General features: G+C 40.6%; 1 protein-coding gene across 1 annotated transcript in view; it reads right to left on the bottom strand.

Moving 5' to 3' along the window:
* Nucleotides 1-26,242, bottom strand: part of Sorl1 (sortilin related receptor 1) — a 149,336-nt gene that overhangs the window by 88,814 nt on the left and 34,280 nt on the right. The window contains exons 6-9 of the mRNA XM_003472756.5: nt 22,187-22,367; nt 8,722-8,823; nt 7,520-7,689; nt 1,465-1,657 (exon numbers count right to left, since the gene is read on the bottom strand). Of these exons, the coding sequence (XP_003472804.1) occupies nt 1,465-1,657; nt 7,520-7,689; nt 8,722-8,823; nt 22,187-22,367 (646 nt within the window). The remainder of the gene's footprint in view (nt 1-1,464; nt 1,658-7,519; nt 7,690-8,721; nt 8,824-22,186; nt 22,368-26,242) is intronic.

The following is a 26,242-nucleotide window of genomic DNA, read 5'->3' as shown; positions in this document are numbered from 1 at the left end:
GTAGAAAGTAAAAGCTGATTAGCTATACTACAGGTCATAAACTGATCGATCCAGGAAATAAAAAACTGAATAGTGTGATTAATTGTATTTAACCAAACTCTGACTCCTATGGCATGCTCAAAAACACCCCAGTCCCATCCACACCAGGATCAAGCTAAACTGCTGAGGTCATAAGACACTACTGGGAAGCAGGGTAAGTACTAAGGTGTTCATTTAGGTATATCTTTCTTTAGATTGGTGACTTCCAAAATTAGAATCAACGTGGTAAATCAAAACCTGTTAGCAAAAGGTGAAAAAAAGTCAAGAGGCAAGGAATGTTTAGGGCGAGAGTCTCCAAAAGAATTTTCTCAAATGGCCCAGATGAAGAACACAGAAAGGTTGCCACCATTGATAAATTCAAAAATGCTGAAAACCAGGTAACTGTAACTAAATGTTATAGGTTAGTTCCTAAAATGTTTACAGTTTTGTGCAAAACAAGCACTGCTTATTTTTTCTGAGTTTCTTCTGCTCATACCCTAGATTTCTTACACAAAATAGGGACAGAGTATAGGTTGTCGCACAAAGCCAAAGTCACAATGGGAGCACTTAAAAGTACCAATAATACATTCTGATATTCTTAGCATTTCGGATAGATCTATAGGCAAGAAAATCATAAGCCTGAGTAACATTCAGAAAAGAATTTTAAAATTAGTTCCATAGAAATAATAACCAATACAAGAGATTCCCAACACAATTGGTGCTCCAATAATGCTTTCTAGCAGAAAAAAATGACAATATGTGTTTTTTACATAGCTATATCCAAACAACTTACCAAGTATATAGGACCTAATTAACTTAGCATATGTTAACTAGACTTTTGAATCATCACAATTACCTGCTAATGGAAGGTAACTTTGAAATCGTATAGGATACTATCACCCTCATTTCCTATTCCACCCCGACAGTTTCACCTTTTTTTTCCCCATCACAGCAACTTCTGAAAATTCAGCTACCCAAAGACACAATGTCTTCAAAAGAAATACAACATGACCTGATGTTGAAACTGTGAACTATTTCAAGCTAGTTACTTAGATAATTCACATGACCTAATAGATGTCTAGTATCGTGGTAGTTCACTCAAAACTTTAAAATGTGGAGCTGTGAGCATAACTTAGTGGTAAAATGTATGCTCAGCATGTGTAAGGTCCTGACTTCAATCCCCAGTAGCACCTGAAAAAACCCATGTATTTTAAATATCCCATTGCTACCCTGTGAGTTCACTACTATACACAATGGTATTAGGTGTTCGGTGCAGAGTCTGGGTGAGAAAAGGTGGAAATTTACATAAACACTTGTTTCACGTGATCTTAACAGAAGACTATGAGATCTTGCATGTTTCTGGTAAACATTAAATATAGGAAACCACCACAGAGCAAAGCTCTTTTCCTTGCATCAGAAAGCCAAACAAGATTAAAGCATCTATACCTCACAATTGATTTTCTCTCCGTATTCTGTGAAGGCTGGAGCTTGAATAAATTCCCAAGTTCCCCCTTTGTCAAAGGTGATGACAGATCTCATGTTCTCCTCATTCATAGAACCATTAATTAGAGTAGCAATGTAGACTCCTTGTAACCCTTCCACGCGATGGAAGTCAGCAAATGGCTCGTTTGCAAAATACCTGCAGTATGAGAAAATAAATAGATGTAAACCTCAAAATGATAATTCACTAGGCTTTTTAAAAAAAATCATACATAACAAAATTTAACCCTTTTAAAGTATAAAGTTCAGTGGCATTGAATACATTTGCAATTTTGTAAACCATCATCACCATCTAGTTCCAGAACATTCTTACCACTTATCCATTTGTCCTTCCCTTCCCAGGTCTGAGCAGACACTGATCTGCTTTCTACTGCTATGGATTTGCTCAGTTTGGCTGCTGTATGTAAGCGGAATCATGTAATATGTTGTCTTTCGTATTTGGTTATTTTCACTTAACAATCTCTTCAAGGTTCACCCATGTGGTAGCATGTAGCACACTCTGTCCTATTTATAATAAATCCTTTTTATGAATAAATAATCTGCTCTTTAAAAAAAGAGTGACTTTGTTTAAATTTTGAAAGCCAAGATGCTTATCTGATCAACAACTCCTAACAAGGGGTTTAGAAGAATGAACATACCATGCAAAAGTTGACAAAGAGGCACAACTATTTCTTCACCATGGAAACTGACCCAAAGCTTCCAGGGCACCTTGACAAAAGGAAATATTACACTGGACTCACAATACACAAACAATGCTGAGGCTTAAAATTCAACTCAATCCGTAGAAAAATAGAGTGCAGGATTACACAGTTATTGCACAAGTGCTTACAACCTAATTATCAAACACCCTGATCACACAGATGCCCACAGGGTTTTCTGTCAAGAAGCCAAGCAACATGAAGATTGCTTCCCAAAGAAGCAATCCATAGACCAAGGCCAGAGCAAGAAAGCCTGAGGTTGTACAGAGGAGCAGAGAATAAGAACCTTGTAGCTGTAGCTAGGCCAGCATATTGTGCTTTCCCTGAGAAAGGGTTTGCATTAAAACAGTGCAAACGTTACAAATATAACCAATTTCTGGGAACTAGTAACCAGGGTTTGCACATGGCTCTTAAAACTGGAACTCTCCCCTTTATCTCAGGGGTTCTGAGCCACCGGGCTACACAATGAAGCAGAGAATTGCTTTTTTCCATCAGATGCCATACAAATCTCCAGAGGTGGATGATTGCTCTGTGTCACCTCAGACCCAGAGACACACACAACAGCCTCTGAGGCAGGAAACAGGAAATAAGCAGCAGCGCCAACAAAGCCACTTCAGAATAACAGAGAAAAATCCTAAATAAAATGCCAGAGTTGAGTCCAAATTCTCTGGTATCTGATCCCTCAGGTCCCTCTTAGTTATTTTTTAGGTGCTGCCTTAGGAATCATCTGAGGGTCTCTCACCTGCTTGCTGTCTACTGACCTTAGCATTCCTGGTTTTGTTTCTTGTTGTCATGAAATTTGCCATCCTCAGCTGCACTGGCTTCTTTGGCACATTTGGGAGGTCTAAGTTGCTCGTGATAGGATAAACCCTATTTCTTTCAGCTGCTCATACTCCTGGAGTTCAGCTCTTACCTCTAAGCCAGAGGTTGTCTTCTTGTACCTCAAAATCCCCCTAATTTACCCTTCACATATCCTTTCACTTTCTCCCTTGGCTCCCTCACTCTCAGTATACTTTAAGAGTCTATTTTCTTTTGTCTTATCCTCATCAGAGCACTTCTCTTTCTCCCAGAATGCCCTGGGCCAAAACTTGCCAGGCAGCTCCCCAAATCCTCTTTAGTAATACTGAATGCAAATCTAGCCACTGGCAGCCATTCCCACCCACCGAGCCAGTGTTCCTCCTAAGGATGCCCCTGGGGGCATGGCATGTCCTCAGCACATCAGTTCCTCCAAAGAGCTTCAACATTCCATGAGATTCCTAAAGTACATCTCATGAATTCCTGAGTAATCTCTGATTAAGAGTTCTTTCTCCATTTCTCTAAGGAAATTAGAACCAGTTCCTCTAACTCATTTCAAAGACCACAGAAGGTTTAACTGAGGCTGTTCGCATCATCAAATTCACCCTTATCCCCCTTCATCTGGCTGAGACTGAGATGTAAATCACTCCATGAAGCACAACCTACCCTTATTGTCTGAGATAAAATCGGAGAAAAAGTCTGGAAGCTATGCAGGATCTTGGTCTTTTTACAAGAATCTATTTTCAATCTCTTAACTGGACTGCAGCCTCAAGCAGAGTGGGAGGAAACTTCACTGCATACCAAGCTGTGTGTATGTGTGAAGTGGTCCTGTGGTCACGTAACTGAGGTCACTACTTCCTGGGAGCCCCTGGCTGCAGCTTCTGGCTCCTCCACTGCCCTACCGTGAGATACTCATCTAAGTATCCTGCAAATGAAGAAGATGAAGAAAATGTTGGCAGTGGCTTATCTACTCCATAGCCAGAGGCTCTAGACAGTAGGAAAAAAAGAGTCAGTGAAACATCCAAAGGATAATGAATATGAATTTTAATTATAAAATGTAAAGATAATAACACTCACTTAGAAAAAGCATGAGGTGCTGATACCTGCTACCTGCGTATGAGTCTCAAAAATATTATGCTGAATGAAAGCAGCCAGACACAGAAACTTGCATATTATTATACAAGTCCATATATATGAAATAGCCAAAAAGGAAAATTTACAAGACGAAAACAAAACTGACGACAAGCCAGGTGTGGTGGTCCACACCTGTCATCCCAGCACATAGGAGGCTGAGGCAGGAGGATCACTGTGAGTTCAGGGTAAGCCTGAACTACAAAGTGAGACACTGTCTTGGAAAAAACAAACAAAAAGAATAATAAAAGAAATTAAACTGATAGCTGCCTGCGGGGTAGGAGAAGGGGATGGTGGGAAAAAAAACTATTACATGGGTATGGGATATTCTTTAGAAGAAATGTAAATATTGTCAAATTAGATAAAGGCAGTTGTTATGGTTTATATTTAGATGTCCCTCCATGAGCCTCATGGGTTCAGGGGAAGAGCCTTTGGAAGGTGACTGAATCATCGGGGCAACGTAGCAGCGGGCTTGCTATTGAGAGGCGGGGCCTGGTCAGCATAGGAAGGCACTGGACACTTGACCAGAGGGTGCATCTCCTTCCCCAGCTCCTCCATTGCTCTCTGCTTCCTGGCTGCTGTGACATGCGCGGTTAACCTACACTCAGACCCTTCTGCTGTGCCGTTTCTGCATGTAAGCCTGCCAAACATGGATGGATACCGCTGAACTCTGAGCCAGAATAAACCTCTGCTCCTCCAGTGGAGCTGGGTCCAAGCAATCAGAAAGTGACTAGGACAGTTGGGCTTTGCACAACTGTGCGAAAGCACTAAATGCTACTGAATCGTTCACTTTCAAGTGCTTAATCTGATGTTATATGAATGCCACATGGATACGTTATTTTTTTAATAAAAAATAAAAAGACACAGGAACCAACCTGAGGAAAGCCAACCAAGCCAAACCACAACAAGCAGAATATCAAAATGAACCATGACAGGAATGTCTCATGACACATTAAATAAAAATAACCCACGAGTCTATATTAGGAGGGAAAAAAAAATGGATAAATACAGCAGTATCTCCAAAGGAGAAGAAACAGGCAATGGGAACACACTATTGCAGACAGGTAAATCTAACATCTAAATAAGTCTAAAAGTGAATTCATGATTCCTCCCCTGGACATGTTTCTCACCCTGCCTCCTAATTCACCACTCGATGGTGGTCCCTTGGGTGCCTTATCCCATACATTGTCCCATTCATCAGCAGATCATTGGCTCTACTTTTAAAATATATTTAGAATCAAAACACTTTGGTCACCTCCACTGATCAAATCTTCCCCTTTTACCCTGGCCCCTACTTTAGTCAGTTTTCTGTGGGGCACTGACAGTAACATCTATGAAACTATGAGACAGGTGTTCACTCAAAGTTACTTCTAACTCTTACATCCATTGATGTTTTCTGTACTTCTTCTTTATGTAATACAATTTATAACTTTTTTTAAATAGGAAAAAACCAGGAGGGTAAGTCAGATGCTATCTATCTCACTTATTAAAAATAGTGTCACTTCTTTTCACGCCCGCAAAGGTCCTAGGATGCTGACTCCTCCTCCTCCTCTCTGCTCTCCTTCGGGGCTCAGAAGCGCCAGGCTTCCAAACTACTCCTCAGGCCACCGCAGCATGACCCCTCTGTCACTGGGCTGGCTGTGCTTCCCATGGTGTCTCCTTTCCCTAACTCAGGCTCCTGCTCAAATACACCTTCCTGGAGCTGCCTATATAAGCTAAGACCCTAACAATTTGCTATACTCTTATCCACCTTTATTTTCCTTCCCAGCGGATTACATATTGGTTTGTGCTCTGTTTCCCCCATACAACATAAGCTCCACAAAGCAAGGACTTTGATGTGCTGCTGCCATCTACACAACCTTGTTGCTGAACTTAGAACCCCACTGAACACAGGGCAGCAGCATGTGGTGGACTGCATCGAAGACAGAATGCATGAGAAACACAACTTTGCAATTATCTTTATAAACCAGCACAAGGGAAGGGTGTGAGCAACAGGCCTGTGTCCTCCGACCTGGTGAGCATAGCTGCAGACCAGCCCAGCCCTCACCCCAGACCACATGGCTTCATGCAGACTGCCCTTTCCAAGAGCAGAAAATGAACCTACCACAGTCATACTGAGTTGTCAGATGACAAATGACAATTAGTGATATATAGCACTCAAAGGATCTTAGAAATCTACCCCTGCCTGCCAATTCTGACTCCTACTCAGCCCTTTGATAGGTACGCAGCCCAGAGAACACCCTTGGCTGAGAGTATAACACTGCTCCATGCATTTGATTTACAGATAAAGGATCCACAATGCTGGGGCCTTTCTTACAAAACACAATCTTGCAATTATCTTTTATAAAGGGAGAGATGATGAGAATTAACCTGAGTTGTTTGGAGGCAGGGCCCCATGGCCACAAACACCAGCTCTCTAGCTTGATATTTTCCAAGTGCTCTTTCTTGCTGGCTCACAGACCACAAAAACCAGATAAGTGAATGGAGCAAGCCCGAGGGAGCAGTTAACTGAGCAACTGTGACCCTAAATGTCATTGAGAACAGAGGCTGTCAGCCTTCGCTGCACACACAGAATGCCTGGGGAGATTTTTACAGTCTTCAAATCCAGGTTGCACCTCAGACCAACTTAACTGAAATCTTTGGGCGTAAGTCAGGTATCATGGCTCTGAAAGTACCCATGTTGGCCCACATGTGCAGCAGATATTGGGAAACTATGGTGTAGATATGAAGTTTCATGCTCTGGGGCATTTCATGGCACTGGCTTTGCTCTGGGTTGAATCCCCAGTTTTGCCAAAAAATGATCCCCCAGGGGCTGGGAATTTAGCTCAGCAGCATAAGCACCTGCCTTGCAAGCAGGCAGTTGTGAGTTCCATCCCCGGTACCGATAAAAAGGAAAACGACAAAAAAAAAAAAAAAAATAGATCCCCCAAAGACTCATGTAAGGAGAGCTCGATTCTCAATGCAGCATTGTTCAAAGCTGAGGCATTAAGAGGCGACTAGATGGTAAGGGTTTAATGCAGTGATGAGTGTATAGCAGGATGGAAGGCCTGCTTGGAGGAGATAGTTCACTGGGGACACAGCTTCAAAGGCCTCTTCCTCTCTGCACGGCCAGGTGCCATAAGGTAAGCAGCTTCCCTTCACCACACCCTTCTGCCACGGTGTTCTGCCGCATTCCAGGTCCACAGGAACAGAATCATCAGAACCAGTGGACTAACTGAAATCTCTGAAACCATAAGCCAAAACCAACCCATCCTGCTTTAAATTGACCTTCCAGGGAATTGTGTCACGATGGCAAACTAACACAGAAAGCACTGAACCAGAAGAGGCCAGTGAGCACATTGATAAAAAGGCAGAGGAGGGTCCCACAGTCTCCTTACCTCACTAGTGTGTCGCTGCCGGCCCCTCCTGGGCTGTAATACAGCACATTCTCCAAGGAGAGAGAGAACTTCAGCCCCTCTGCCTCTGAGATGTATAAATTCGTGCGATTGTTACTGTGACTGACACACACAAAGACCTGGTCCTCCGAGGCATCTGCAATGTAATATTCCTTTGGAATCAAAATTCAAGAAATACGTAAGTCAAAAAATGATTATGCCTTGCGGACTTCTTCTACACATATTAAAGTAATGACTTCCAAATGTCCCAGTGACATAAGTGGGTACAAAGCCCACAGAAAAGTCCCTGACTTTGACAAACAAGCTTTGATGATTTTCCATTCAGAGAACCCGAGGCTGCTTTGCAGCTGGACCAGGATCTTTATGGGGCACAAAAGAGAACTGGACTCAGAAGTGCAAAAATGAACTATAAACCTCTCTTTGGGTATTAATGCCTTCCTTTTTTTACTCGAGGGATTTTTCATTAGTACAAAATGTAATATAGATTAACATGCATTTCATTTCCGTTTCTTTTCCCTAAGGTGACTTAAGGAAGGCAGAACCTACAGAAAGCAGGAAAGAAATGGAAAGATTGTTCTCCATCCTATTCTCCTCTGAGCTACTAACTTTCCACCAAATAATCGCTAATGTCAAAGCCTGCGATGGGACCTCCTCCCCACAGTTACGTCCCCACCACTCCTCCTTATGGTGACCTTTCCAATCAATCTCTGAGTTATAATGTTGCATGTTCAAGGGCTCGACTTTGGTATATTCCTCTGTTCTGTTCTTGGTCTTTCCAATTTATTTCTAAAAGGCAAGTGTCTCCCAATCTGGCCCCTTTGGGAGTCTGGCTACCTGCAAGCTATACAGTAGGTGTTCAATAAGGAAGCTCTTTGGGCACACATTTCCCACTGCTTCAGAACTGTTAAGCGAGACCACGGACTTTGTAACACCCTTCTGCCAATCTTAGTCCATTTAAAGCAAATTAAGGTGGCTAGTGAGCTGCACTTCAAACAATGAAATGGGCAACAACAGGCCAATGTGTCCAAAGCACTAGCAGCCCTTTCTAGGTCATTCTCTGGAAAGGGACTTCTGGGACCCTTCCTACAATATTTACTCCAACAGAGAACTCCCATCCCACCCATCCTCCAACCTCTGACGGGGACAGTAGGATTTCTTTCCAACCTCCAGCAGACCTCACTCACATTTATAGGATGTCTTGTAACAAACTGGGCTGCTCGCATGGGTTTCCGGCCGAAGGAGACCCACAGCTGGACAGAAGATTGTTGGTGATTTTCCAGGAGATGCTGCCAAGAAAGAGAAAAAAATAATTAATTGTGCCAAATGATAGCTATTCAGCACAACTGGTGAAGGAAGTAAGTTAGACCTTTTTCATTCCACTGAAAACACAAAATGAGAGACAATGACTGCAAAATCCTATTTTGGTAATGACTGCCCTCACTGGACAGCTGGGCTGGGCTGTTTTGTGCTGGATATCTGGTCTGCAATAGATACTAGATATTAGATAGGAAGGATAAGGGTACGATGAGAGAACACGGACTTGTGCAGAACGCTGGAAACACTTTGCTTAGGAAGAGTGGGGAAAAGAGAGGGCTATAAACAAGACTAAAGGAAGGGAAGGCAGAGCCTACAGCCTGCAAACTAGCACAGGTGAGATCAGCCACTGGGCAGACACACCTTTCTGCTCCAACTTCTTATTAAGTCATAAAGCTTAAACATGTGCTAAGACTCAAGGGAATCTTCAGTAATCCCATTTTCTAATCTCTGAGTAAGATCTCTTGCTGGAATATATATTCTTTGATGGAATAGAATATTCAACATGATATTGACAGTATCACATTGCATTTCAGAGATTCTGAGCCATCAGTCCAATCTTGAAAATGTGCATAAAAGTACTAGATTAAAGGGATCCTGACTTCTCTGTGGATGGATAGGCTTAAATAGTTCAAATGAATATATATGCATATACATAAATCCCATGAACATATATGTGCAAATTTTTGCACACATATCCTAAATCATTTTGCTAATTTTTTTTTTGTACCAGAGTTTGAACTCACAACCTTGTGCTTGTCAGGCAGCACTTACGCCACTGAGCTAAATCCCTGGCCCTGCTAATCCACTTTAAAACAAACTCTTTTTAAGCATTTGTGCAGTGACAATTTAATATATAAATTTATTTATAAGTAATTTTGTGTTTATCAGCTTGATCCTCACATAGTATTTATAGGGCTTACATGTGCAGAAGATACTGATATGCTCTTTACCCTCTGTAGGAAGTTAGTGTCTATAATAAAAACTATGAAGAGTCCATATCTTTCTTCAGAATTTTAAACATTCCACAACTGGCAAAAGATAAGAACTGTCATAAAGACAATGTATCTTTCAAACTGTAGTAAAAATATGTGACTGGGAATTAAAGGCAAATGCTGCATTATCAGAAAAGACACGGGAATACCTATCACTAAGTGGCCACAATCACACAAACGACTATTAAACTTATTTGAATGCTGGTATCTCCAGCCAGCACGGGGGGCATGGCTTCATTATCCCTGACTGGTTTGCCACTTATTATAATTATTGACTTCCTGCAGGAGGTCAAGAGATAGCAATTGTCTTACCTGCAATATAACAACAATTCAGTATCCTCTGCTTAGGTCTGCCCCACAAATACTTTGTGGGACCACGCTGATCTACACAAAATTACTTCTAATTCATTTACTCAGTATATGCATTCATACTACCACTGCGCAAATGGTTAAACATAGGTTATCACAAAGAAGCCAAGTAGAAAAGTAAAAAAGATTCCTCCTCAAAATGATGCCTTGAAAACCATGGTAATACCTTGTATTCAGTATGGGGCAATAGGAAATGATAACTCTATTGAAAGTGTAAGAGCACATTACATTACATGAATGGAAAAAACAGTACCCATCAAAAGCAGTTAAATATATATCTCCTTGTTGAATTACTTACATTTTATAGTTATGTCAGATGATTTCTTTGAGTGCCCCAATACATATGTAGCTCTTTGTGCACATATATGTGAATATACAGATATTGATGAAATACGTATATTATGCTTTGCATTTTTTACTCATTTCTGACTGTAAGTATAGCTTAAAAAGGAGAGTTCTCAGTGGCAACCAGGGCCATCATTAATTAAAAGTTCTTAAAAACTGTGGCTCAGAGATCCAAGAATTGAGAATATATATCAAGGCCAGTTTGATCCCAAAAATGCAAAAATCATAGAATACTGTAATCATTTAAAATTCAAAAGTGCATTCATCTTATATTCTGGGAAAATTCCTACTAAGCCTGAACAATTCAGATTCACTCCCACAGTATTCTCAAGGAGTTACCGTACTACTGTATTTCAATGTCACCAAGAAAAATGTTAGTATTGAGCCATGCCATGCTACTGACTGTAAGATGCATTATAGCCTCTGATTCTTTCATTCAGAAATTTTCCATGCCTTCACACATAAGCATGTTCATATAGTGACAGATACTGCACTCCCAGCACCGGTATCCCTTTCCCCCAGGACAAGAAGGCCCTCACCACATCCAGAATAAAATACAACCATTTATTTACCTTTCTATAGCTATGCATGCTCTATAGCTACGCATGTGACTATGTACTAGTCAGTGAGGTGCAGCCAGAAGTACAGAAGAACTAGTTTGCCTTTAGGCCTCTCTTTCTTCCAAACTGCAAAAGGACTCAAAGACTAGTGTGGACATTGTCAGAAGGGAACTTACTACTTAGGATGAGAGAACTGATAGATATCTGGGTCCCTTCAAGAGATGGACAGGGGAGGATGGGAAAGAGGGACAAAAAAAAATTAAGGTGTGGTAAGTACATGCACTAACTCCCCATAATGAATGCAGCAATCATTATGACTTGCAAACAGGTACTGATAAAGTAAATAATAATAAATTTTTTTTTGAAGTCTAGGTCCCCAGTATATGGACATTTCACCACATCAGTCCCTAGCTTGCCTACTCCAAGCAGCACTGAAGAGAAAACTAAATGCCTATCTTGGTTAGGCCAGTCTGACTTCTTGTCTGTTATCAGCAGTCCACCATAAATCCAAACTGCCACATGCAGCTGTGTGCAGTGGCACGAATAGCTGTAATGCCAGTCACTTAGGGTGAGGCAAGAGGATCACAAGTGTAAGTCTAGCCAGACAGCTTATGCAGGTGCTGTCTCCAAATTAAAATAAAATAGTGAAGAGCATAGGATGTAGCTTAGTAGTAAAAAAACCCCTGGGTTCCATTCCTGGGGGTGGGTGGGGACGTGATCTATGTGATTTAATCTTTCAAATATAAATCAAGGCATAATACAAACACTGATAAGCAACTTTTTCAATGGATTAGATATCCTACAATTCAACTTTTATTCATTAACAGTGTACCCTAGATATCTTGTGAGTTATAGACACATTTAAGGCTGTTTTCAGAAATACTCTTCAAAGAGCACATATGTATCTATTACCTTTTTTCAGAATCTTGTAACACTTGATAGAATGCAGTCTTAGAAGAATGCCCAAGACGGCTCTTATTCTTGATAAACATCATGAAACGATCCATAGCACCACCATGTATTCAATTCAACTGAAAATCTCATGGTGATGCCTCTGGAGATAACTGGCAACAGTATGAGGCCTCTCCAGGCATACGGTGGCACAGGACAATGACTCAGAAGCACCTGAGCCTTGGCTGTAGCATTCAGTGCTACCTTCTCCTTTGAAACAATATCTCAGTTTCAGCAAAACATCATCCACATTTATGTGGCTTATGCTAACACCATAAATAAAGTTAAAAGCCAAGTACAGTGGAATGCCTGCAGTCCCAGCTACTCAGGAGGGAGAGGCCAGAGGGTCCCTTGAACCCAGAATTTCACAACTAGCCTGGGCAACATAGTGAGACCCCCAACTCAATTAAAATAAATAAATAAATAAAACATGGCATCTGGGATTTATTTTTAAAATATTCTAGAGAAAAGAATAAGCAGTAACTAATGAGACACTGGCAAATGCAGCTAATATTAAAAGCTGGATAAGGGCATATGAGAGATCATATTATTGTTATTAAGTGTTCTTTTGTATAGGCAGGAAAAGGTTCATAATCAAGTTTATAAGGTTAATGTTAATTGGTTAACCTGGGTTATGTTAATGCCTATCCCAAATGGCAGAGAAAGGGATGTTAAATATTCACTGACACTTTTTTTAAAAAGTAAGAAAAATGGAAAAATTCTCAAAATCAACTTTTTTAGAAGTCTGAAAATTAAGTAAAAGTTTGCAAAAATCCAATGAGCATTTTATTCAAGGACAATGGTGGAATCTTGGCAAGAGCCAACTTTGAAATTTTCACTTGGCCTCATCTCTTCCCCTTTCTCCAGCTTGGTGGTAGCCTTGGAGATGCAAAGCTTCAGGGCCACAATAGCTGTGGAAACCAGCAACCTCACTGCCAGAGAGGGTGGAGCAGGGCTGGAGCTCCCCAAAACTCCTGTGTTAGAAAAATGTCCCCCTTCACCTCTCTGGTGACTCACAGGAGAACTGCATTCTCTTATGTTCATACAATTTAACTCACTGTAGGAACAAACAGTCCCACAACCAGGCTGGTGTTCAGGAAGACAGTACCATGACTGATAGGGGGCAAGTATCTAACATCACAGTTGCCAGAGCTGGCATCAGCTGGTGGGGCTCACTGGACACTAACCCTAAAAGCAAAACCTGGGAAGACGATGTTTGGAAAACTCTGGAGGATTCCTGTGAATCTATCAAGTGAATCATATAAGATCTATGAATATGTAATTTCTCACCACCAGCCAGCACTGAGGCTCTGTCCCAACAGGAAGTGAAGGCCAGGGCAACTTTGTAAACTGCCTGCCCAAGCATTGAAGGTTTATCTTAATACACCTTGAGGCTATCAGGGGGGCTGAGCCTTACTGGGTCAAAGCACTTACTGAAACCCTTTTCAAATCATTAGCTAACCATTGCCCTAAACCATCACACACTTCAGAAGATACACAGGAGATGGAGCAGAAAAGGCCCAAACTGTCCTGCCAAGCTCACCTGCAGAATGCAAAGGAGCTGTTGATTCCTCCTCCAACCTCTCCAGCAACCCATTCATTTGCAATATCCCCTGAACTTGACTTACCTTTGACTTTCTTGGAGTCAGTACCACTGTAGTGCGTGTGTGTGTGTGTGTGTGTGTGTGTGTGTGTGTGTGTGTGTGAATCTAGGGCCTTTGTACTGACTTACATCCCCACACCTTTTACTTTTTCCATTTTTTATTTTGGAACAGTTGCCCAGGCTGGGTTCAAACTTGCAAGCCTCCCGTCTCGGCCTTCCAGAGTACTGGGGCTACAGGCAACACGCCTCCACCATCTTTTGTGAGCCAATCACAGATGGCTGTGTCAACTGAAAACCTTAGTGCCAAAAAAAAAAAAAAAAAAAAAAAAAACATGACAAGACAAAAACATGTGCAGGAAATTCTGAGATCACATGCAACAACTGTGTATTTGCACAAGCTCACCGTTTTTGTGTGTAAGCTTTATTTCTTGAGAGCTTGGAGCTCTAACCTGTGCCCTGTCTCTGCGTGAGCTGCAGCGAAGCCTCATTCGGATAGTACTGCCTGCCTTTTCATGATTTCTGTCTTGAATTGAACAAAAGATATCCGGTAACCTCAAAATGAGCTGGTACAAATCAAAAAGCTGTATTTTGCCTTTTTGTGATTTCTCTTCCAAATTGAACAAAAGAATGCCAGGCTGACTGGTAACATACACAATGAAGAACAGAAGCTGTGATGGTTAATCTTGATTGCCAACTATATGTCTATGAGAATGTTTCCAGAGACGACTGACACACGGGACAGAAATCAGGCAGGATTCCCACCTTGAATGGGGTCAGCACAGCCCAGTAGGCTGCGGCCCAGAGCAGACCGGAAGTGGAAGGAGGAAGCCCATTGGAATGTGCATTCTCTACCTTAGCTTCTGAGCTGCACAAGATAAGCAAACTATTTCCACCCTACAGTATTTCTGCCTCACCCCAGGCCTAAAAGAATGCAGCCAACTGCCCATGGACTGAAATCTCAGAAGCCAGGAGCCAAAAGAAACTTTTCCTCCTTTAAACTGATTTTCTCAGGTATTTGGTTAGCACAAAAGACTGACTAATAGAGCAGCAGCATAGGAAATTCATGGAGCAAAATTACCAACAATGAGAGAACCACAGAAGCCCGGGAGTGGGAATTTTGAGATACGGTAAAACCACACAATTTTAAATATCTAATTTAAAAAAAAAAAAAAAAAAAAAACTCTGCAGGACAAGCAAGTTAGCAGCAAAGAACAGGTCACGCTCAAGAAAGGAAAAGCACTCAATAAAGGCAGTGAGAAAGCCCACACCAGGCAAACGCGGAAATCAGTTCAAAGAACTGAAGGACATATGTTAAAACATTACAGTATGAAAACAATGACTAATCGAAGAGAGAATACTAATAAAGAAATTTAAAAAGAAGAAATATTCTGAAGCTAAAAAATACAACTCACAAAAAAGTCATTCACTGGTGTTTTAACAGCAGATCTCAGCTAACAAGAAAAAAGCAGCAGTAAATTTTAAGAACTGTCATTCGTGATGAGTCAGTGTGAGGAAGAGAGAGAAAATGAATTCAGAAAAAGAGCACGAGGCAGACGTACAGCTCAGTTTGTGAGAACAAGCAAAGCCTTGGGTCCAACCTGAAGCACCACAAAAACAAAGTCTGAGAGACCTAATTAAGAAAAGAATTAAAGAATTATTTATAGTGAAATTAAATACTTACGGAAAAATTTAACAGAGGAAATTCAAGACCTGTAACTGAAAACTGAAGAACATAATTGAAAGAAATAAGAGACTAATAAGCAGATAAATACCCTATGTTCACGAAGACAAACTGGTCTTCACAATCAATCCTCTCCCTATTAAAATCCTGTCTGCCTTTTTTTTTTGCAAAAGTAGATAAGCTGACCTTAAAATATATGTAAAGAAATACTGGGAAACCAGAAGATCCAACATAACCCTAAAAAAGAACAAAATTTTAAAAGTCTCCAGATTAAAAATCTCGTAATACCACAGTAATCAAGGTGACAAGATGCTGCATAAGGAGAGACATATTGGATGAACAGAATAGATTTAGGAGTCTAAAAATAAATACTTAGATTTAGGGACAATTAATTTTCAACAAAAAACCAGACAGTTCAAAGGAAAAAATATAGTCCATTAAATTAAAGGGTGCTGCGACAACTGGTTACCCACTCTAAAAATAATCAAAGTAAACATTACTTTACACCATATACAAAAATTAACTGAAAATGAATCACAGACCTATGAGAACTAAAAACTATAAAACTACTAAGGAAACCTTTGACCTTGAATTATAGTATAACATCTTAGATAACACACCTATGTAACAAGCAACAAAAGAAATTATAAGTTATTGCTCCTTAGACAAGATACCAATAGCAGAAACAACAAAAGAAATCATGGATAACTGGACCTCATAAAACTTTAAAACTTTTGTGTAGAAAAGAATAATAAAAAGAAAGTGAAAAGGCCCATAGACACATAGAGTAGCAAAAAAATTGGGAAATCGTAGCTTATATATATAATACAGATTAAGTACAGAACTCGATGATAAAAAAACATTTTAAAAATTTAAAAATAGACAAAGGATTTTTCTCTTCCTGTTTAAGGAAGAGAAATAAATGGTCAACAGCACACAAAAAGATGCTCAACATCATCAGCCATAACAAATTACAAATCAAACCACTATCATCAAAAGGCTGGATTAAATGCTGGAAGGATATAATGAAATTCAAACTTAATACAGTGCTAGTGGGAACACCAATTGGTACGATCACTTTAGAAAACAATTTGACAGTTTCTCATGAAGTCAAACACAGAATTACCATATGGTCCAGAAATTCCACTTCTAAGTGCATGCCCAATAGAAGCAAACAAAATGCCCCTCACACAACCTGCACCTAAATGTTCACAGGAGCAATACTCAGAATAGCCAAAAAGTAGAAACAACCCAAAAGACCACCAACTAATGGGCAGATAAATAAAATGTGTTATCCTTGCAAGATAATACTATTCGGTCATTTAAAATGACTAATGTAAGCCAGGCACAGTAGAACACAACCATAATCCTGGCACTGGGGTGACCGAAGCAGAAGTGTGGAGTCAAGCCCAGAGCGGGCGGGGGACATAGCAAGTTCAAGGCCAGTCTACCGAATAGCAAGATTATCTAGCAAAAAAAGAAAGAAAAGGAAAGAAAAAGTTTGAAATAATGATATATGCTACAATCTGGATGAAAAGAGAAAGCATTATGTTGTTTTAAAGTCATAAAGGTGGGGCCGGGAGTTTAGCTCAGCAGCACAAGTACCTGCTTGGCAAGCTCAGGTCATAAGTTCGATCCCCGGTACCAAAAAAAAAAAAGTCATAAAGGTTCATGTATTATATGGCTCCCTTTGTACAAACTGCCCAAACAGAAAGTAGAGTAGTAATTACCGGTGTCTGGAGGAAGGAAAGGAAAATCATGGAGTTTCTTAGAGGAGGGATAAAAATATTTAGAATTAGGCATTAGTGACTATTGTACAACCTTGTGAATTTGCTGAAAAAGCTACTGAGTTATAATCTTGATAAGGGCGAATTTTAGAAAGCCAGATATGTTGGTGCACACCTGTAAACCCAGCACCCTGGCAGACTGAACTTCCCAAGTTCAAGCCCAGGTTGGACAATTTCACAAGACCCTGTTTCAAAATATTTTAAAAAGAGCTGGGTACTCTTTGCAAAGGCCCTAGGTTCAATCTTCACTACCACAAGAAAGTGAATTTTTATGATATATAAATTACACAAAAACTAAACGTTAACATATTAGCATTAACTTTAATTCAAATTTTAATTTGTAAATGTTTGGGTTTGACTGCTGCATTTGAAAGTTATAAGCTTTAGGTGCTTATTCCTGGCTTTACATTTGTGTACACTTAAGTAATATCATAATTAAAATAATTTGTCAATAGTTTTGTTTTGGTCAGTTATCCTAAAATTCATACCCTAGTTTTGGCCAACAAACTTCTCACCTTGAAGCCCACAACCCTGAGGCAATTAGTGAGCTTTTCTGTTAACTCTGAGGACATCAGACTTTAAAGGTTTAGAAATGGGTGTTCAGTGGTCAAATTAGTGATTGATTAGTTAGAATCATGAAAGTACAAATAGGCTCCCACCAAGGAGATCAGTAGCATTGGAGATACTGTAATGGCCTTAATATTCTGAAGATCCACCCTAAAATTAGCAGAGTGCAACCATTTAAGGAGGCCTGTAACCTGTTTGGTATCAAGCCTCAGATTGGCCAAATCCTTGCGTGCAGTTCTGGTTATCTGATGCCAGCTTAAAGGGTGACAGACAACAGGAGTCAGCAAACTTTTATCTGTAAAGGTGCAGAAAGCAGATGTTTTATGCTCCGTGGCTACACAACCTCTTTGCTATTTCGTTCTTTCACTGTGGCATGAAAGCAGCCAGAGATCACACATAAGCAAAAGCAGGTAGTGGCCCAGTGTCTGTCAGTGTTTATTCTCAAACATGGTGTCTGTATCATGCAAAGTGTGGAGTGCAGCATCCTCTGTAAGGACACAGAGGAGATTTCAGCAAGCCCACAGATCATGTCCTTGTTTACTGATACACGTCTGTGCAAGAAATACTGAGCCTGGCTTGCTATTATCTGATAGTGAGGTTGAAGGAAGTAGCTAACCCACACCAAGCTTAAATATTGAGGAAGTGCTGTTATTTGCCATAAAAAACTCAACAGTAAGATCAGGAGATAGGGTCCATTGAGATGCTCTGCATAGGAAATATAATCAACCTGAAAAAGGGTTTATGGACTGAAAGTCAAAGATGAGAAAATAATGCTCTATGTGACAGGGAACCAGAGAGAAATAGGGGCAGCTCATCCAGCAGCTGCAGATAGGTTGGCAAGACATGACACTTTGTACAGTGGAGAACTACTCAGCTATAATGAAGGAAAACCTTGAAGCCTTTGTAGGTAAAGGAATACAACTTAAGATCAAGTTCAGGGGTAAAAAGGTTTAGAATCACGTAGGTAAATAGAGGGTTGCCCATAATCTAAAAACTAAAGGAGTTAGTGGGACCCAAAATGTACGATGCACCTGTGAAAGTGAAAGGGGAGGAATTCTCTAAAAAAAGGAAGGCAGAGGACATTGTTAATAGTGCATCAGGATTTAAAATCCACATTGTTCTCATCGCTCTGTTAAGTTTGGTTATATTCTGTTCCAGTCTATCTACTTGTACTAGACTTGAGGGCACACACAGCTATTCCAAAAATAGTAGGACATACTAAGGTAACCACCTTGATTTCTTATTAACTTAATTGAAGCCCTGTGCTCCTTACACTGTATTTTTATGACTGATCTTATTTGAACCTGGTTTGTTAGATCGCTGTCTTGTCTTAACTGATTTTATCTGGTCTATTTGATAGAATCAAGTCAGAGAATATAGGCAACTACCCTGAAGACAATTAAGATTCACTAGGATACCATTCTGGCTTGACTGTTACCTGTTTTTCAAGTCCCATAATGTCTCCAATGTTTTGTTTTTATTGATATTGTTCTGTTCTGTACTGCTATGTTCAATTTTACTATGCCTGATGATATAGACAATTCTATTGAAGATTAACAAGGGACATCATAGTAACCAATGTAGATCACCTAGCATTGTGGTTTTAATTGTGTACTATGTCCATCCTTTTGTTTTGAATGACCCCATTTTGTGTCCTTTCTCATTTGGTTTTGTTCTTTTCAAAATAAAATTTTAAAAAATTTGAGGGAGACAGAAGAGAAAAAAATATGTATCATTAGCACTTAACAGATCATAGAGATACCTCATTGCTTCTTTAATGGCCCCACCATTTTGATATCGGCTATTAAGACTAATAAATGAACTTAATGTAAAAAAGCAAGCACTGAAAATTAAACTTGGAATAAGAAAATCAAAGTATATCAAATACAATGCACATATAAAGTCACAGTCAGGCTAACAGCACCATGAAGTTCTAAAGACCCAGGCGCCAGCTCATCTACAGCCCTGGTGGCTGACTTCACATAAACTGAAAAAGTAACTTGCAAAAGATTAAAATCATTTGTAGCACTAGAGGAAGCAGAGTTAATAACCTAAAACCAACTACTGCTAATTTTCAAATTGGTTCCTTGATTTTCTAAATTTGATTTGAATCCATCTAACATTTAAGCCAGTTGGAATCCCCCAAGCCAAGGCAGCCCTAAAACTAAGTAGATCCTATTAACAGCTATACGTGGAGGCTTCAACACTGCTACTGGAAGGGTTAACCAATCAAGGGCAATTTTATCATTGTGGTTTCCCAGTATAATGAAATAATCAAAAAATGCTGCTTTATCACCCACTGCCAGTTGCATTTCTCCTCTCATCAGTTCATCCTTTGAGAAATGTTCTGTTCACTGTATCACTGACTATTGGGTATGGCCATTAGAGCAGTTTTCCAGACCTTGCTGGTACCCCTACGGCACCCTAAGGATGTTCAGAGGAAAAGTGCATTTGCGTCCTCCAGCCTGCGTTTGTAACTCCTACCCCTGCATAATGCCACCACAGATGTTCCTAAGACTATTAGGAAACATGTTCAGTTGGTGGCCTTGCACATTAAATTTGAAGCCACTGATCCTGGAACCTGGAAGCCTGTTTACGTGAAGGAGAGAGAAACCAATACTTAACTCCAGCTTTCCTACCAATAGCAGGTAAATAGAGTTGACAGTTTTGACTATATAGTATCAGCAATGTCCTATTCCCTCATCGAATTAAAAAAAAATCTATCAGTAATAAACATGTTAAGTTAGTTTTAAAAAGATGGCACACGTTCAACTCTACTGCACACCTGCTATGTACCAAATATGTGTATGACCTTGAGGACTGTATCAGCAACAATCAAAACAGATACACCCCTCATATCAGCAATAAAGGGGTAATAAAAACTCACGGACTCTAACAAGCTGTTAGGCTAGAATGGAGAACACAGAATGCTCCAGGAGGGATTCAATTTAAACCCATGAGTGTGAGATCTAGGAATAGCGGGGTACGAGAAAAACACGAAGCAGACGCCTACCCGACCCCACGAAGGTCAAAAAGGAGGGCAAACCAGGGGATCAGTTGCTGTGTTTCAGAACTGAGAAATCAGAACCACACAGTAGCTCCAGGCCAAGAAACTCAAAGAAGAAAGGCCTGTGATCATGGAGAATTTAGACACAGTTTTCAAAGCTACCCTGAAACTTAGGGATGCCCAACACAAGGTGCTGAGACACCAGTGCTTGGACTGGATTTCCGCCTATGTGTTTTCATCACTCCATCCTGCCCAAGGCAATTCAAGCAGGCTTGTGTTGCTGGACCGTTCTCTCTGTGTGTGTGTGTGTGTGTGTGTGTGTGTGTGTGTGTGTGTGTATGCAACAAAGACAGCCAGGTGAGGCAGGGAATAATCCAGTGTCTGAGAGTCAATGCAAACACCTGACAGAAGAAAAGTTACTGCAATGTAATGGTTTAAAAAAACACTTTGCAAGACACTTAATGTGGAACGCCTCTTGCCTCTCGCTATCCATCGCTTTTCATTCCGACCCTGTATGCTACTTGCTGGAGAGTTCCTCTCTGGACCCTGGTATCCTGCCAAAGAGACTATCTACAGTACTTTTCCTTAGCCTGCTACCAATTACAGGAATAAAGGAGAACCTAAGAGCTGAGTGCGGTGGCACAAACCTGTAATTCCAACACCTTGAGGAAAGCACTGTATCCACTTTCAGTTCCTGAGATTACCAGAGACCTTTAACAGAGCCAAGTTGAAGAAAGGGTCACTACCTGCAGCCTCAAGAACACTGATCCAATGCACTCTTAGTAGAACCTAGTTTCTTTCCTTTATACTGGGCAGGAAGGACTGAACTCCAAACAATTGCACAGCAACTCCTGTTAAGCAATCAACTCTGGTTTTAAATGAGCAAAGCCCTCCATTTCAGCATCTGGCTCCAACACATCAAATCAAGGGGCAGATTCTCCCAAAGGCTGAGAGGTTAGCCACTTACTGACAGCTGGAAGCTTCATTATTGCTTTCCTTAGAGTACTAACTCCTGCTAACCAATGGCTACACATCCTATTAGCCATATAAATTAATGTGTCAAAAAATCTCAAAGAAATTGGTCTAAATTTGAAGAAAATCAGTCTGTGGGATTTGAAAAAAAAAAAAAAAACTGAGCCCCAACACTCCTCCCTGGCATGTGCTTGTTTTTGCAATTTGGAGCTAGATCCCAGGACATCACACACGCTAAGTAAGAACTCTACTACTGAGCTATACTCCCAGCCCTTTCTGTGCTGTCAAGGGGCGCCAGGAGACATTCTGAGTGCTAGTCTAGGGCTCCACCACTCCTCCAAACTCAGCACCTTCCAAGTCCCTTGGAAATGTTCACCCATGCCCTGAATCTAGTGATTCAAATTCTGCTACATGAACTCACCTATTGGCCACAAAATACAACCCTCATGAAAGAAATTCACAAGCAGTTGAGTGTGTTCTTCCATGCGCTCTACTTACCACCACCTTTGTAGCAAACATGTACTTGTCCCGAAGCTGAAAATCTCTAACTTCTTCAAGGATGACTTCCTGATTTTCCCGGGACTGGAAGAAGTCTGTACTTCTGAGAACTGTGGAGTAGCCAGAGGGTTCATGCCGTTCAACATAGATGGTGTTCGGTTTGTCATAGGGATCAATTCCCCTGCAATAACAGAAAAGTGTTATCATCTCCATATTTAATCATTAGAAGCATGAAAGTTTTGCATAAGTACAATCAACTAAAATTTAGGGCCACCACGGTTTAAGGCACAATATTCTCTGTGCCTTAAATACAACCCTTTTGTTATGCCTGGGCTCAGCACAGAAGGAGAGGAACTGCCATTTATAAAGGTTCTATGTTGCTACTGTTGTTTGGAAAGCACCCTGGCTTTAGCTCAAGGTAAGCTCTGGCCCTGTAAGAAAAGTACAAAGCAGAAAAGGTACAAAGCAGAATGTTTTTGTTTTTAATTTCTTTTTTTTTCAATTATTTTATTTTAAAGAGAATAAAACAGAACAAAACAGAACAAAGCAGAGCAGAGTAAAACAATGCAAATAACATAGGATTTCAGAAAGAGACAGTAGAATGTTTTGAATAAATAAACCATGGGCTCCTTTGTCAACAAGTTTCTAGTCACAAGTCATGAACCTCGAGGGAATGAAGGAAAGTTTTCCTAAGCTGTTCCATCCTCCGAAGCACAGCCCTAGAAGAAGCCACATTAGGAGCCTCTGAGTGTGTCCACGGATCCTACCCAGTCAGTCCCTGGCTAACATCACCGATCCACACCGTCTGGCATCATCCCACCAGTGCATTTCACTGTCCTACGGTGACTTCACAAACTCTCACACATCTTAACATCCTTCACAAAGGGAGAGCACATTCCTCCCCTGTGCTTTTGCAAAATCAACACTTCCGTGTGGGGTAAAGATGCCTCTGCACACGTTGATACTCTCACCTAAATTCTGCTCTCCTCTGAGGTCAAGATCCAGTCCCCATCACCCAGGAAGCTATCCCTCCACCCTCTCCTCTTCCCCAGCACCAACGAAATATCTGTGCACCATTCAATTTCAAGCATTTTATGTGAGTTTTAATTCTCACAAAAATGTAAAGCCACTGAAGTTGGGTGGATTTTGGACCAAGTACAATTATTATTTTATACAATGGTGTTTCTTACTTAAGTTTGAACTATCTAGTCAAAGGTCATATCTTTTATTTCTTGTTTCCCTACAGCATCCCTAGATGAAGTGATGCTCCTATACTGGATACAGGGGCCACAATTACAGATGCTAATCTAAAATGTAACTGTAAAATGACAAGGTCGTACTACCTTGGAGGAAAAAGCTCTGAATTAGTAGATCCCTAAAAAGGGCCCAACCAGGAGCTAAGAGAACCTATCTGCTCAGGTTTCCTGACACAGGAATGCCAAGGTTGGGCAGACCAGTTAGCAGATGGGAAAAATAATCAGGAAGTCAGGGAAAGAGATTCACAGTGAGCGGACAGAGTGATGCCGTAGGGAGAGAAAGAGGCCTCATTTCTGTCACTCCCTTTGCCAATTTCGACACACAAGACAACGCTCAGAACAATGCAGGTGATCATCCCCAACGCCTTCCAAGATCAGATACACTGTGAACCGTCAAGAGCATGTTCACCGAGCCAAAAAAGGAAAAAGAAAGGAGAGGGGAAAGAAAGAGGATAAGAAATAGAAAAAGAAGTCTCTTTATAACAGTGGAAGGCCTGACTTGAGCGCCACAATCTGGAGTCTGAGCAGGAGAGCGGAGAAAGCCGCAGCCTGGGTCCCAATGTGGGAGAAATCTATTCATTACCAGATGAGCAGTGTGTGGGTGAGTGGTGGCATGTTCCCTTCTCTTCCACAATTAGAAGTACTGATTAAAGTACTTCCTTTAGCCTGGGGGATATGCAAATTCACATGAGGCTGCAGGGTATTTTTTAAAAGGCAGAGAGGAAGGAACCTTCCTTGGGATATTTTGAGATGATCTGATCTCTTATTATTTCTTCCAAGCCAAAAGTAGACATTAACACCGAGATAGGAAGAACTGTAACTCTCATTCCCTTTCTCTTCCATAATCCACCTCTGGACCTCCTGCATCTGTGAGCCACTCCACACACAATTCTCTGGTGCCATCACCTCGCCTTCTAACTGCTTGGGCTCACAGAACAGGCCTACTTCCTGTTCTCTTTGTGCTTGATTTGGATATCCCAAACCTCTACCTTCCTTTGAGTGCAGTCATCAGTGCTCACCAGCCTCTCTTCCAACCCTCAGGGATGCTACACAGGGCATCCTTGAGTCCCTCCCCATAGGTCTTCTGCCATCTCGTCTTGCCAATCTCTGGACAACACAACTCACTGCTTGAATGAATGTATGTTACTGCTCTCAAAGACATCAGATTATACTCTCACTTACTATGGGAAAGTCTGCAGGAAAAATCCCCCAAATAACCTGAAATTCCAATATAAGGCATACTGCTTAATATGAAATAGAACAATCCTATCTCCTAAGACACCTGCCATGTCTTCAAAAGGTAAAATAAATTCCTAAACTCTAATTTCCTTTACATGGTAGTCCTGCTGGCTTGCCAACTTAATATATAGTTCCTTAAACTAATAAAAGATCAACTTGTCCTTTTAAAGTCAAATAAAGCAAAGGAAATTTATAACGGTAGTCCTTGGCAGAAGTTGTCCTTAGATGACATCCTGCTTATGATTTCATTAGGACCCCAAAACATCCGCCCAAAGAAAAAGACAAAAAGGCCAGAAAGAGCCACCTTCTGTTACAAAGGACACCCACATGACTTAGAAGAGGCTGCAGGGCTGCTCCCTCCATCTCCTGCACTTTAGCATCTTCAGTTACTAAAGAAGAAAATCGACTTGGTTCCCTCAGCTTTAAATACGGTGCTAAAAGTGGCACAGAGAGAATCTACATCTTACTGGGTCATTATGTTTAATATGGACTAATACTACGTGTAAAAGTCAAAAGACAAATGAAATGCTGATAAATGTGCACGCACACACACACACACAGCCTATCTCATACCACAGCTAATCTCAAATACATAAAGAACTCCTGGAAATCAATAATAAAAAGACTAAAACTCAGATTTAAAAAAGGGAAAAGGATATGAATAGACATGTCAAAGAAAAAAAGATTAAAAAGAAGAGAGAGAAAGATCCTTAAGCAGAGGGGCTGAGGATTTAGCTCAGCGGCATAAGCACCTGCCTTGCAAGCAGGCAGTCGTGAGTTCGATCCCTGGTACCGATAAAAAGTTTAAAAAAAAAAAAAAAACAAGATCCTTAAGCAGGATAAACGATTCACAAGGAGAAAAGTACTAATTAAAGCCAGAATGAGACACTATTTCTTACCTAATAGCTGCAGAGGAAAACATCATGGTTAAGTGCAAATTTGATACTCTCCATGGAAAAATTTGCCATCACTACCAAAGTTACAGTTTCAGTAGGGATAAATTTATACAAAAATAACAGGAGTCCTCAATCTTGGAGGCTTTCACTTACTGAAGAAAGTCAGTTAATGTGTGTGCTAACTGTATATTAGAACATAATGAAGGACAATACAAAAAACACATGGTACATCGGAAATAATAGAGAAATAGTCTCACTGTTAAATAGGATCCTTAGCAATGTTCATTGAACTACTTGGGACATCAGCTCACTCACAGCAGAACAGCTACCATCAAAAAGACAAGAGATAGAAGAGCGGGAATGGTATGGAGAAAAGAGAGCTCTAGGATCCTATGGAATTGTAGGCTGGTGTGCAGTCATGATGGGAAACAGTAAAGAGGATCTTTAAAAAGTTAAAAATTGAACAAGAATCTGTCTTCTGGACATACGCTCTAAAGGAACTAAAACCACACCCCCTTCTAAAGATGTCTGCATGCCCACAATTACCGCAGATTTATTCACAATGGGCATGATATAGAAACAACTTTTATGCTCATCAACAACAACCAAAAAAATTGAACAAAGAAACCCTGGTCTAAAAAAGAGGAGACATTTGCAACAACATG

The sequence above is a fragment of the Cavia porcellus genome, unplaced genomic scaffold (assembly GCF_034190915.1).
Source record: "Cavia porcellus strain 051 isolate PalLab524CR breed Dunkin Hartley unplaced genomic scaffold, mCavPor4.1 scaffold_9, whole genome shotgun sequence".
NCBI lineage: Eukaryota > Metazoa > Chordata > Mammalia > Rodentia > Caviidae > Cavia > Cavia porcellus.
Note: the sequence above shows the minus strand (reverse complement) of the source record. Positions and strands in the feature narration are given on the sequence as shown.